Source organism: Harpia harpyja, chromosome 2, assembly GCF_026419915.1.
Source record: "Harpia harpyja isolate bHarHar1 chromosome 2, bHarHar1 primary haplotype, whole genome shotgun sequence".
Lineage (NCBI taxonomy): Eukaryota > Metazoa > Chordata > Aves > Accipitriformes > Accipitridae > Harpia > Harpia harpyja.
Window position 1 is genome coordinate 73651298 of NC_068941.1, and position 15078 is coordinate 73666375.

The window sequence follows — 15078 nt, forward strand, 5'->3', positions numbered from 1 at the left end:
TTTATATTCAAACTGTATGAATGTTAGTGTTGATTCTTTAGATATATTACTTCAGTAACTTCTTCTGCAGTAAGGGCTAAGTGGTTTTTTTTATAACTTCTGTTCCTCAAACTCTCCTGTTAATTAAAATTTCCTATTGAGAAGTGTAACCTTTGCAAAAGTACCTGTTCAAATAGACAAAATAGTCTGTATTCCAGTGAGGCCAGTTACGAGTCATAAGAGTATGTTTGCAGCTTTAAATATTTGTTTGTATTTGTCCATATTTATGTGAGTATTAAACAACCACTGGAATCGGCATTGCAGGCTTCACAATTGCTGCCATGTCAGTGGCACTGAGTAAAAAGGAGACAATCTATGCTGTTCAATAAGCTGTATTTTATGTGCCTTTAAGATTTTAAGAGAGAAAGCTAACAATATATAATTTAAATTTTGAGATACTGTCGTGTCCCAAAGTTGGAGTGACTCAGGTTTGTGGATTTCCTTTGTCAGAATTAAGGTGAAACGACACCAGGGGAGTTCAAACAACAATCAACATTTATTCAACCTAGCTAACCTTGCCCAAGTACACGTGAACTTATCAATATGAACCTTGCAACATGTCATTAAGCTGCTGTTTGAGAAAAGAGGGGAGGTGTAGAAAAAGAAATGGAAGAAGAAACATGAAATGTATCAGAAGGAGAGCCCTCCCGTTGAGTCACGAGGTTCAGAGCGGACCCCCTTGCTTTCTGGACTCCTTCTGAAAGAGGAGCCCGGGGCGGCTAGATCCACTCCTAGTCTCAGACTTGGTCAACGGTTTATGTTTAAAAGGATGAGGTGTAGGGACTGTGGAAAAGAGAGAAGGAAAAGAGGGAGAGAGAGAAAGAGAGAAAGAATGAGAGAAGGAAAGGGTTTCACCAGTCCTGGGTCCAGCGTTGGTCCAGCCAGCGTAGAGATCCAGTTCTGGAGGGCGCGCGCTGAGGACTTGTTCTCCCTTCTTTTATAGTGTGTTAGTCGATGGTCTCGACATGCGCAGTCCCATTCCCGGGGTTCTCTGGAATCGGTCGGAGAGCTTTGGGGGGGGGGGGTTCATCGCAGAGTTGCCTCTCTTTTTCTGCTGGCATGACCGCTTAAGATAGAAGCACAGTCCCATCCTTTGTGGGGCCTCCTCCTCCAGGCGCATATGCTGTGCTCCTTCTCCTGGTCACTTAAGATAAGGAATTGCGGCTTTGGAGAAGCTCAGTCCCACCCTCCGGGGGGCCCTCTCTTCCAGCCACGTTGTCCTGTTCACAAAACTCCAGCATTTTTACAGAGGCCGTTTTCTCCACCAAAGTTCTTTAACGAATGTTTGAGACCTTGAATTTGTCAGACCGTCACAGATACATAGAAGCTAAAAACTTCTTTCTGGCTGGACCTTTATGGCTTCTAATATCTGTGCAAGGCAGAGAGGAGTTAAATGGCTTTTGGGTCTGAATTAATTTTTTGGGTTGGATAAATCTTACTGAAAATAATTTTGGCCCCTGAGCTGTAGAAGACTGAGTGGAGAGGAGAGGTTTCAGAGTTCAAATTGTTAAATTTTTATTTTCATCTAGTTGTCTTGATAATTCAGTGCTGCGCAAAAAGATAATTGGCAACTGCTTAAAAGGACTTAGTCCTAAACCTGGTTTTGGCACAACAGGAAGCTAGTCTCAGGACGTACTGTCCATACTACTACAGTTGTTTGTGCAGAAGTGCTCTGAACTGGGTGAAAGCTGCTCAAATGGGATTTACTGCCAGAGGGGAAAAAAAGAACATAAAACTACAGACTTAGTTAAATTTTTAATGTTTTTTTTCTCCTAATACAGAGAGGGCTTCTGAGGCTTTTTATGTAATATAAAGATGGGTTAAAGAAGGTGAGAATTGTTACTGAAACCTTTTGCTTCATAGTTGGTTGATCAGGATTTCGTTGTCACTGTGTTGCTCATATAAGAAACCTTGTTCCTTTCGATACTACTCAACAGGGGTTGCTCTTGCTTTGGGGATAGTAGGATCCCCCACTAGTGAGATATTACAATAAGGTGTTTCTGTTTTAAGCATGTCTACACTGAGGGAGGCAGCAGACCTGCTTATACAGAGCCCAACGCTACAATATACCCAAACTAGAAGTAAATTAATGCCTGTGCAATAACCCTTGGGGAGAGGGGATGCCCTACTAGCTAAAACAGTGCAGCTGTTGCTGATATTCGTGTTTATCCAGATGTTCTAAAAAATGATTGTCTATTGATTTGAGTCATATGTATGTTATAATCAAGTATTCTATGGCTGTTGTAAGTAGGCTATGTCTGGAACTTGGATTTCTTGATCCTGGAGTTGTCATGTGCAGTGACTAAAAACAGGCTAATAAAATATGTTCTGGTTGGCTGTACATTTCCATTTTCCTCTGGAATCTCACAAATGTGTTATACTAAAAGTTGATGGTTAATTTATCTGCCAGAAAGAACTTCAGCACCTACACAGTCCAAATGCTCCATAATGGTTTCTGTTATTTTTGCAATCATATTGGTCCCTGCTAAGAAAATAAAGACAACAGGCATGTCTCAGAATAGCATAATAGGCTGTGAGTTCTGTAACGATGCTGAAACTGTTCTAGGGATCTTTTGAAGCTTTAAAATATAGATCAAACAAGAATTATGTCAAGGTTCAGTCCAGCCTTAGTTGAGATGAATGTAAAATTCATTTATATCTTTAGGTCAGGTCACAGTATACTGAGAATTTATCATTGCTTTTTTCTGCAGTGATGAGAAGTTTGTCTTAACTTTCTTTTTTTTTCTCCTCCTTTTTGGGGGGATGTGGGGGGTGAGTAGGTGATTGGTATAGTGGTCCTGCGGCAGATCTTGAGACAGAACCTGATGAGGAGTGGGTGAAAAACAGAAAAGATGAAAGTCGTGCTTTCCAGGAATGGGATGAAGATGCTGACATAGATGAATCTGGTAGGTAAATTATGATTTTGCTGATCTTTTTGGTGATGATATAGCTATAAGAAATAATGGTATAAAATTGAGTCTTTTCTGTAAAATCAGTTTAAAATACAGATTTTTATCATAGTTGATACCAGTACATTAAAATAATGACAAATCTAGTAATACTTACATTCTGTCTAGATTAAATGCTTACTAAACCAAGTAGACTTAAACAGTAAAAAACTTGGGAGGTTTTGTCTAGCAACTACTTAAGGTTCCTGGAAGGAGTGCTCTTTTTCCTCATCTTCACCTCATCCTGAAACCCAGCTGGGTGGAGGAAAAAAAACCCAAAGATGAATAGGGGATGAGGGAGGGGAGAAGCAGGCAGCTGGTTTTAATGAGCTGAATTAATTCATCTAGGGGAGAGCAAACATGAGTGCAGGTAGAAGAGTTATGGGCATGTGTCTGGAGTTAGGAAGGAGGTAAAAGCTAGGCTTCATCTCTTCAGGAAGTTTGGATGAATCTTCTTGCATCCTAATGCATTCTAGGCTTAGTTCTAGATTTGTCTTAAGCTGTTATATCACAGGATATGAAATGCCCTGTGAGATAGTATTTCAATGTATAAAGCAGATTGGTGGAAACAGCTGTCCCAGACAGCCCTGAGCAGTAGTACATAATCTGTAGTAAATATTTATCCAAAGTCCTTTAATGATAATTTTCTGTTAAGACTTTTACTGTTTTTACTTGCTGTTGGAGTTAAACTCTTCAGGACTGTCAGAAAGACAAGCAGATATTTTTTAAAGATGAGGCTTAAGCAGTACGTTGAGCTAGAATTCAGCAGAAGTTTGATGTAAGGTACTTTCTGAAACTTATGCCTTGTTAAGCTTGCTTTAGTTTCCCGAGAACTTGTTTGATGTAAGATGGCAATGTGAATTCCAAATGACTGAAAGCACATTTTAAGTCTTTCTCTTCCATTTTATTTTGCAGAAGAAGCAGCTGAAGATTCACTTGCCATTAATATAGCACAAATGGAAAAACGTTTACTTCATGGCTTAATTCATAATGTCCTCCAGCATGTAGGCTCCTCAGTGAAGACATTAGTATTGGCCTACAGTTCTGCAGTGTCTAGCAAAATGGTATGTAATTTGAAACTGGCATTTAATAATTGTGGCTATGCAACCTCTAATTAATAACTGATGTGCCCAAGTTTAAAACACTTGGGTAGTGAGAATGAATTGCAATTCAAGAGAATGTTAATTCTTACATTGTCTCTTGACACTGTGTGCAACTTTATTTGCTTGTGTTTTCACTGATTATTTTCCTTTCCTTTCCTTTTCCAGGTTAGACAGATCTTGGAGCTTTGCCCCAACTTGGAATATTTGGATCTCACTCAAACTGATATTTCAGACTCTGCATTTGAAAGGTTAGATAATTGTTGTTTCCTTTCAAAAAAAAAAAAAAAAATCCAGCTTTTTGAGGGGGGAAAGCATTCAAACATGTCTTAGTCCATTGCCAATAAAGAGAGAAATAGAGAAATCCCATTTAGGATTCACGCATAACTAAGAACTAAACCAGAGTAACAAATCAATGAAATAGCAAGTGAAGCATGTAACTTTGTAATGGCCATTTAAAATGCTGTCTTCGCTATTGGATATGCATTACCTATCAATGTGTGGCTATCCATAACAATAATTGTGTGTTGTTCTAGTATTAACAACTTGAAATTGTCCATGGATTTTTACGGAGTCACTCAGTTATGGTAGTTCTCTTGGTCTGATATAGCTGGTAGGGTTTGTAATACTGCTATTTAAGACACTGATCAAATGGTAGGCAAAGCTGTAAGGCTTAAGTGTAGTAACTGTGGATTCCTGAGTTTTACTGAAGCCTGCAGAAGTTTCATTGATGTAGTGGGATGGTGCATGGATGCAGAGCCTGCACCAATAGGTCTTATTGTGATACTGAAATTCAGTGGCTATGTCAGTGTTCAACACTTTAATCATATAGTGCTCTCAAGTTTTAGGTGTTAATTAACTACATAGAAAATTTTACCAGCATGGATGCTGGTAACAACCCTCTGCAGCTTGTTGAAGTTTTAGTTGAAATAAAAGCTTTCTGGAATTTCTGTGGCTCAGAAATCAATCTTTGTGAGCTTTTGTCAATCTCTAGTGAAACTTACATTATTTGCCCCTCCTCATATATCTATATTTCCAACAACCCAATTTGTAACTCAGAAAATTAGTTGGGCTTGCTGTAAATGTAAGCAATCACTTATGGAGAGTAAATGATAGTTAACATTAACTATGGATAGGTAAAGGTCACTTAAATCAGCTATATACTTTTATAGCAAATAATGTAACAATATTACTGTAGATCAAATTTCTATTTCTTTTGAAAAAGATAAGGCTGAAGGGATGAGGTTTTGTTAATACGAAAAAGTCTGATTTTATTACCATCTCTAATCCTAATCACTTTTATGGGGTAATTAATACTCCACACAGAATGTGTTTCAGGAATCCAGCTATTCTCTCTGAAAGAAATGGGAAATTACAGGAGGATATATGATCTAAGTACACTGAAATTTCAGTATGTGTAAACAGCCAAGCTTGAGAAACTCAGATACTAGAAATTACAACTATTAAAATACTTTGAACTGAATATTGCATCTCGCGTGTAAATTTTGGGGGGGTGGGGTGGATTTGTGAGTTCAGTAAGTTTTTTCAGCCTTCTGAGAAGTTAACTGTGATGTATAGTAACTTAGATGGCTCTTGGTAACTGCCTTATACACAACAGAAGCTGCTTTTTGAAATTGTCCATGTACGTATTTAGTGTTTGCAGTCTGATCTACTTTTTAAAAATTTGTTCAATGTATGGCCAATTTGGACTTTTAAGTCTCAGTGGCAAATTTGGACTTCTTTTAAGTCTTAGCATATGGAAAAAATATAGGTTGTTACTGAGTCATGATTCATTTCACATTTCTTTAGACATAATATTTCTAGGCATATATACAGCACTTGGAGTATCAAATCTAACCTGTCTGGGGTCTTTTCTTTAAATATTCTGTGAATTAAGTATTTTGCTTGTGAAATGTTCTTTTGGATATTTAGCCTTAACATCTGTTTCTGAACAAAAACTTAAAAAAAAAAAAACAAACCCAAAAAACCAAACCCCAAACCAACCAACCAACCCACTTTTTTTCTCTGATTTCAGTTGGTCTTCAGTTGGTTATTGTCAAAATCTACGCCACCTTGATCTGTCTGGATGTGAAAAAATCACAGATGTGGCTATAGAGAGGATTTCCAGAGCACTGGGTATCATATCAACTCACCATACCAGAGGTATTCTGCAAAGCTGCAGAAACAGGAATGCTAAGACTTTGTGGAAAAACAGAGAGATTACTCTGCAGTCCAATAAGAAGTATAATTGTTTGCATGAAATCAACAATGAAAACCTCATTGAGGGAGGAGATGGTGAGCAGCATTGGACTAAACCTGACAGCTCAGAAAACTTCAATTCTGCTTATGTGTGGATGCTAGATGCAGATGATTTAGCTGACATTGAAGATGCTGCAGAGTGGAGACACAGAAACGTTGAAGGATTTTGTCTTACAGAACCAACATCCCATATTAATTGTTCTGCATCGTGCTACAGTAGAGAAATTTATGGATTAAGGACTAGAGGGTGGCAGCAGCACTGTGCTTCTACTGACTTGATTTACTGCGGTCACTCATTTTGTTGTGCTGGGACAGCACTAAGAACTATTCGAGCACTTCCAGAGTCCTCTGCACTGTGTAAAAACTCAACAAGGACTAAGCAGTCAGAGAAAAAAGACTCTGTATACTCTGGGAGTGAAAAAACAGATGAAGAGACTGCACGAGTTCTTCAGTTTCTCAGTCTTTCTGGATGTTACCAGATCACAGACCGTGCTCTCAGGTGAGGAGGCATTTTTGAGCTATTTTGCTGCAGTACGTTTTTTCTGATTTTATTTGTTGGGTCATTCTGGGGTGAATCTGCCTAGTTTCAGTAGAAACATTTTTATTGAAGAAGCTCTGGTAAGTTTTAAGTGGTCTTTGCATCTTAAAATATTTATAGTACCAGACTTAAACTTTATCCAGCTTTTGCTCTGTGGATTTTAAAAAAAAAAAAAAAATCTTTTAGACATACTCACAAAAAATACTTGACTTCAGAGGATTTGTTGTTCTAGGTAGTATTAATACTTTGATCTTTAGTGATTTCTCATTAGGAAATTGTGTTGATTCACTAATTTTTTTCATTATGCCTGTCAATATGCTTGAAACTTTATAAAACTGGAGTAACATCTCATTTAGCCTGTCTTGATAGTGACATAATTTATGGACAGGCTAGATCGATGGGCTGAGGCCAGCTGGCTGAGGTTCAACAAGGCCAAGTGCCAGGTCCTGCACTTGGGTCACAACAACCCCATGCAGCGCTGCAGGCGTGGGGAAGAGTGGCTGGAAAGCTGCCCGGCAGAAAAGGACCTGGGGGTGCTGGTTGACAGCCGGCTGAATATGAGCCAGCAGTGTGCCCAGGTGGGCAAGAAGGCCAACGGCATCCTGGCTTATATCAGAAATAGTGTGGCCAGCAGGAGCAGGGAAGGGATTGTCCCCCTTTCTTTGGCACTCATGAGGCCGCACCTCAAATACCGTGTTCAGTTTTGGGCCCCTCACTACAAGAAAGACACTGAGGTGCTGGAGCATGTCCAGAGAAGAACAACAAAACTGGTGAAGGGTCTAGAGAGCAAGTCTGATGAGGAGCGGCTGAGGGAACTGGGGTTGTTCAGTCTGGAGAAAAGGAGGCTGAGGGGAGACCTTATCGCTCTCTACAACTACCTGAAAGGGGGTTGTAGCGAGGTGGGTGTTGGTCTCTTTTCCCAAGAAACAAGCGATAGGACCAGAGGAAACAGCCTCGAGTTGCGCCAGGGGAGGTTTAGGTTGGGTATTAGGAAAAACGTCTGCACTGAAAGGGTTGTCAAGCACTGGAACAGTCTGCCCAGGGAAGTGGTTGAGTCACCATCCCTGGAGGTATTTAAAAGATGTGTAGATGTGACACTCGGGGACATGGTTTAGTGGTGGACTTGGCAGTGTTAGGTTTATGGTTGGACTTGATGATCTTAAGGGTCTTTTCCAACATAAATGATTCTATGATAATTTTGTATGTGCAGAACATCATGTTAAATATTACTTCATATAACAATTAAAGGAGGAGAAAAAATAGTTGACTTGAATGTTGAGATGGTTTCAAGGGTTAGAAAATTTCCTGTGTGTAATATTTGCCATTGATATTTTGTATTGTGTCAGAAAAATGTAGTTACTGCTTCATAATGAAAATGGGGTGAGGCTGAAGTACTTGCAGCCACCTGCCCAGGTATGCTGCAGCACTTAGGGCTAATTAAAGTTTCTTGGAGTACGAAGACTTCATGCCTACCTGTACTTGTATGCTGTAGTCAACTGAGAAATAGTGTGAGGCACTGCTGGCATTGATTTGTCTCTCTGGAGACTTCATCCCCATTTGATGTTCAGAAGTACCAGCTGTTCAAATGTCTCCTGTAGTGGAGGTTCGGACACTCTTTCACTCACCAGTGTTAATTTTGCTCAGAGTAAGCTTCAGATAGCTGTGCTTTCTGTTTGAGCTTGTTGCTCTTCAAGTGTTAGAGTGGACTGGTACTGCTGAGTTTCCTTTAGGTGCTGATTAGGTCATGCTGTGTGTAGTTTGCATGTTACTGGTCTTTTTTTTTTTTTTTTTTTTTTTTTTTTTCCTTCATGATTCAGTAATCTAGTACCAAAGGGAGTTTTGGTCACTGAGTCATGGGAAGGGTTTAGTTGTGGTGCCGGTTTCCCACTGGCGCTTTTTGGATAAAAGACAGTATTTAAGAGCTGAGAGTGTGCTGCAACAAGTGCTTCTTGAACTCACCAGAATAGTTTGAGGCCCTGAGGAAAGAGAATGAAACCTAACAGAAACACTTGCCAGTTCATTTCATTGAAAGTTGTTAGCTGGTTTTGTGGTCAACAGTTCTACTTCTGCCTGCTGACAGGAGAAAGTGGTAGTGATGCTCTGAAGGCATTTTCAGTTTTATGTCCTGGCTTGAATCTGCAGCTTGGTGATTCAAACCTGGTGTTTTTTTTCAGGGGGGGTGAGCTTGTTTGTGATTGAATGTGAGCTCACAGAGAAGGCAATGTGATGTTTCTCAGAGAAGAATGTGATGTTTGTGATTGCCCTGTGAGCTCACAGAGAAGCAAGCAGACTAACATGGAGTGATTGCTCAGGTGTGATACATGCATGAGGCTGTTGCTTTAGCAAACTTGTGCACTCAGAGGAAAAACAGAGAATCCAATTGAATAATAAGATGGTGTGTTGGCATAGGGAGGCTCTGCTGTCAGTCCTAGGAAAATACAAATTTGGACTCCAAAATAATTTTAACAACAACAACAAAAATACAAACCAGTCAAACTTCTGGAAGCGTAATACACCAAACTTGGGAATGTCATGTTTTCAGGGTGAGTTGAGGAATATACATCACCTTGGAGGAGTTGCCAGAATCAGTGGTGTGTTGGAGAAGAATGTCTTGGTAGTTCTTTGAAGTACTTGGTCATCTCTGGAGTCATTCATAAACAAAGTGATTTACCATTGAAGTCTGTCAGAAGGAATTGTTAGTTTCAGTTCATTTTACAGGTCTGTTATGCAGCTTCAGGGGTGACTCCCTTTATAGGGCATGGAACTGCCAGATTTAAAACTACATGGTTTATTAGAGGTGTGTTTTTTGTTATGAGATGCAGTTAAGTCTGTGACTTGGCAACATAGTGGAGTACTTGTCAGTCTACACTGTGTGGGCTCTTAACACCTCTCTTCTGTCTGTTAACAGGGCATTGACTTTGGGAGGAGGACTGCCGCATTTGGAACACCTTAATCTCTCGGGTTGTCTCACTGTAACTGGTGCAGGCCTGCAGGATTTAGTTTCTGCATGCCCTTCTCTAAATGACGAACACTTTTACTACTGTGACAACATTAACGGTAATGTCTTTTTATGAAGACGTGATGCTTTTCTGGGGAGCGACGTTTGCTTTAAGGACACTTTTTAAAGCAAAACAAAAAGAACCACCAAACCCCTATTTTTTTTTTCTTAGCTGTGTAGCACTAATTTTCACAGATGAATTATGAAATGACAACTGTTAAGTCAGTTTTTCCTCATTTGTTCTTTTGGGTTTTTTTGCTTGACACTAGTACAGTTCTGTATTACCTAAGAAAGCATTTTTAGTCCATGTATCTCATAATTTAGTTTAGCCTAAGTAATAGGGGCTAGAAAGTAAGTGTCCATATAGCTAATACACACTTGCCCTCTCCGTATCTTCCCTGTAAATCATGTAATTGTATGTTTTCTTTATGGTCGTAACTTCAGACAGAGGCCTCGTTAGATTGGTACCAAAGTGGTGAATTTTAGGAAAGGAATGGCTTGTGTTTTGTCATGCAAACCTCCCATATTGCAGTAGTTTTGGTGTAGGATATTTTTGATCCTACCATCACGTGTCCTTATGAAAAATGTAATTTAGTTTTTCTGGTTTTGCTTCAGTCAGTAACTTAGGGATGGATCTAAGCTGGAGAAGGATCTGGATAAATGGCATAAAATACGTTTATGGTGTAAGTCTTTTCAGTGTTCACCACACTGGAATTCAGTCTATTATGTTAGGTCCAGTAAGCATTCATAGCATTAGAGATGGGAACCATGGTGTGACTTGTATTCTATGTGTGAATTTAAAACAGGTAAGTGCAACAGAAGGGGAAGGAAAAGGAGGAAAATAACTGAGTTCACAGGATTATAAGAGCTAATTGTGTGTAAAACAAAATCATATTCCCTGGTAGTTCATGGTATTGAGCTCAATAATTTGCATCTATATTGAGATATAGCCACAGCAGGGGTACAGGATGCCAGAGCTTTGGTACTACAAGTAAATCTGTACTGACGTTTGGGTATTCAATCCATTGAAATTGATATAAGATGATGCACTTGGATTGGATCCTAACATTAGAAGTGAAAGTATTAAATCATATTTTGCTTCCATAGTTTTTGCACTACATTATGCACTTTTTTGACACTGCTGGTTTTTTTCTGAGACTTGCTTTTTGTTACTTCCTTCTATTCCATCCAGACTACAGCTTTTAAAAATCTTCTAGCATTTCAACCTGAGAACTTTAATATTCCTTTTTTAAAATCCTTCACTGACTCTCCTTCCTGCATTGTGTTGAGTTTAAAGATGTCTTCAAAGACCAGTTAAAAGCCTTTTTCTTTTACATCTGATTCCGTACTATTTTTCCTCTGTCTTTGCTTCTGTCAGTAATACCAGACTTGATGTTCTGTTTGTCTTCAGACATTTCTGTTTATCTTTGTGTCCCTAAAATACACTCTGTTGTCTTAGTATTAGTTTACGAAGCCAGAATCTCTTCTGTGAGTGTACCACTTTAAAGCTTGGCTGTTCCATAATATCCTCAAGAAATTATTTATATTTAAACAGAATACTTTTTTGGAATTACTCTGTAAAGTTGTCCTGATCCTCTTCCTGTTTATTTCCTTCCTTTTACTGCCTGCTGGAAGCTGTGAGCCTATAAGCTCTGCTTGGTTCTGTAAAGTATCACGCATGCCTTTGTATGAACAGTTACTCCTGTAGAAAGAAATCAACAGGAGAATAAGGCTGTAATGGTCTGACTTCTGACATCTATTGAGAAATAGTAGCATCTCAGAAGTTTGTGGCTGTTTTCTCTAAGAAGGAAGTCGATAAAAACTTAAAAGGGGTGTCCTAAGCCAAATTTTGAAATAGGAAATAACCTTTTTATAACTGAATCTCCTGTAGTTTTATCTGGGTACTGTTCTTTGTATTTTTACTCAAACTTCATTGCGATAGGGCTATTCAGTGTGAAACTATTACCTTAGTCCACTCTGTGGGCAGCAGGATTTCTGTGACAGCTTGAACTATTTCTGTATCATTTGGTATTTCTAAAGTAACTGTAGGGAAAGCAATAGCTGTTTCATTTAAATCAATCCATATCTGAAGCTGTTTATGTTTCTTTGCACATATATAGATTGTATAATTAACTGCTGCACAAAGATTACTGATCTGTAAGCATGTAGAGAATAATTTCATAATTTTCTTTGCCCACCAGCTTATCAGGGATTATTTTCGGGGAAGGAGATATGTTCTGGGATCATGTTGGAAAACACGTCAGTCTTGCAGAACAAAAAATGGAGCCAACAGCATGGAATTTAGCCATCTTTGAATAATAAAGATACCATTTTGTCTTCTGTTGATAAGGGCTTTACTTTCACCTACAGCCTATTTTCAGATTGTTTTTCCTATAAACACTGAGCCTAATGGGGGTGCTTAGACAGAGCTTCACTGGATTTTCTTTGTGGAGGGCTTGCTGGAGTTGTTTGGTAGGCATGTTTGTTTGCAGTTTTCAGATTTTCATTGCAAGTGCTGGTCTAACCATAGCTACTGTACCTTTTTAATAGGCTAAAACTAAAAAGGTAGAGCAGCTGTGGTTAGACAGACTCAGTTGGGTCTCAGTCACAGAATACTGTTGCACAGCAGTAATATACTGCAGTTTTTATGAGCAGAGACCATGAATTTGCACATGCTTCCAAATTTATTTTCTGTTTACTGTTAGTATGACTTCAATTCTTGGTTTGCATACTAATGTTTAGGATCTCTGCCTGTGTTTTGCTCAACACTGGAGACTTCGAGTTAGATAACCCTTAGCTGCAGCTGAAAACAAATCTATCAGTATACACCACTTCTAATTGCTGATTTTTTTTTTTTAATGTCTAAAACGCATTTGGTTGTAGATCACACTGGACTCAGTAAGAATAGTTTAATGTTTGAATTACCTCTTGCCACTTAGAAGTTTATATTCCCCCATAGGCTGTTTTGTCCAGCTGTGTTCAATCTCCTTACTGTATTCTCAGTTTTAAAGCCTGGAGTGCTGTCAGCTTCAGGATTAGAAAAATGGGGCTCCCTAATTTCTGCAGTAGTAGCTCTGCAGCTTTTAAGTATGATTCAGTTTCTAGAGTTTTTTTAATGATGTAGTCCTCAGGTGCTGTAATTAAAGAAATAGGGCATTAATGAAATAAAGTTGTGGTGATTCTGATGATTCACTCTATTCTTCTGGCATTTAGAAGTTCATTGGTCATAGTTTGATCTGTCTTCCAGCAATGGAGCCAAGACTTTGCAATTTGTTAGGCTTTATGGACTCCTGTGTGCAGATTTATATGGGCATGCATTGTTGTTAGGAGACCAAACTCTTGAAGTCTAAGTTCTACAGATAACCAAGGTGCTTTCATAAAGGTCTGTAAGTGTAACTTCACCAAAGGCTGATAGAGAGTAGCACTTGGTAAACTCAGGTTTGAATTTAATATTGCCTTTATATGTTTTTTAAAGCTAATGCTTAATTTGATCACTTTTTTGGTAATTCCCTCATAATGTATTACTTTTGCTACATTACCATCAAATACGGTATGCAGCGTTGATGATGGAGCCTGTCACTGGTGGTGGCTGTGAAAAAGAACTCTTTCCTTTCCTCCTTTGTCATCCTCCCAGCTCATTCTTACTGCCTTCCTGGGGCCAGCGCTAGTCTTTCTGTGGTTACTTGGTAAACTCAATCAAGAACTGGGGGAGCTGAAAGCGCCCTCCTTTTTTTTTTTTCTTTTTTTTTTTTCCCCTCCCCCTTTTCTTCCTAGGTGGGTCAGGGATCCATCTTCCTATAGACCACATGACTCTTTCTGCTGCACAGGCGAGAGCTAGCACAAGTGGCTAAAGAGAGGTGGTGGTGGCAGCCAGTTGTCCTGGTTGGAGTGGTTCTTTCACCATGGTCTTGGTCTGGGTTGTTGTGTATTCTTGGTGAAATGCCTAACTTCTTTCCAGGAAACTTTGGCTAGTTTTCGTTTCACTAGTACATGTAACAAAATGGAGTAACCAAATAGCTGTGCCTCTTTCTCATGTTGCAAGATGTGTTTATATGTACTGTATTTGAAAACACAGAGAGCTGTTCACCATGAGTAAACAGACCTCTGTTCTGGGTCGCCTGAAGCATCTGAGACTAATCAGATGTGAATGTAGAGACCATTACAACAATCCAGTTTAGAGGTATCTGAACCAGTAATGTAGACTGGCAGGTTGGATGAGAATCTGATTAACTTTGCCCTCCCAGATGAACCAGCCCAAAACATGTTTAATTTAGGCACTTTGCTGCTAGCACTTAAGTCTTCACAGTCAGTAGAAAGAGAGGGACCCTTCTGAAAGTGATTCAGCCCCACTGTAAGATCTGAAATGACCATCTTGCTCACTGGGCAATACAAAAGGAACTGTATACAGTTACCGTATTGCTTAACCTGGTGCATCAGTGAGGTGAGATGAATTGGAGACCTTGTATATAGGGTCCAAAGGAAACAGGAGAGAGTGTTTTTTGGCAAGATTAAAGAGGCCATTTGAACTTAAGCAGAGAGAGTTTGAAAACAAAGTCCCGTCCAAATGAGGTCAGTAGCAAAGACTAGGGAAATCGGAGATTAGGAAGCCAAAGAGATGTAGCCAAAAGTCAGTTTTAGTAAATAAAGCTAGGGAAACAAAAACAGTCTCTGTGGCTATCAAAAGCAAAGGCATTTGAATTTTGCTATCTGTATCAAATGTAAAAAGAACAAGCAAAGGAGTGCCAGGGAATTTATAGAGGAGATAAATGACCTGTGATGGAGGACAGCAATTGACATGTCAAAACATAAATGAGTTATCATCGAATAGCCTTACTGTTAAAACAACCATTAATGACACTTCCTACCCTGTTGCAGTAAGAGCATAAAATACCCTCCAAATCACGGGAATTGCCTGTATATGCTAAGAAAGAATACAGGGTGGCAGATTTCAGGAGATGTGGTTTGAACCCTGAGTATTTCATTTCATCAGAGTTCTTTATCAGAGGCTATAAAGGCAAGTTAGTGATGGTATGAGGACTAGACATGGGACAAGAAATGCAGCATAGGAAGAAGGGTGAATTTTCACTGTGATGTGGTTAATGTAATTTGTAATTCAGTGCCTAATAAATTAGGAAATGAACCTATAAGCTTTTCAGATGATGCAGTTTACTTAGAAGTTTCTGCTATAGCTTCTAA

General features: G+C 39.1%; 1 protein-coding gene across 2 annotated transcripts in view; it reads left to right on the forward strand.

Annotated features, from left to right (window-relative positions):
- The window catches only part of FBXL5 (F-box and leucine rich repeat protein 5), a 38268-nt gene that overhangs the window by 19937 nt on the left and 3253 nt on the right, over window positions 1-15078 (forward strand). For both annotated transcript variants that reach the window (XM_052780442.1, XM_052780444.1), the window contains exons 6-10: window positions 2820-2945; window positions 3903-4051; window positions 4256-4338; window positions 6123-6845; window positions 9793-9941. In XM_052780442.1, coding sequence (XP_052636402.1) covers window positions 2820-2945; window positions 3903-4051; window positions 4256-4338; window positions 6123-6845; window positions 9793-9941 — 1230 coding nt within the window. The remainder of the gene's footprint in view (window positions 1-2819; window positions 2946-3902; window positions 4052-4255; window positions 4339-6122; window positions 6846-9792; window positions 9942-15078) is intronic.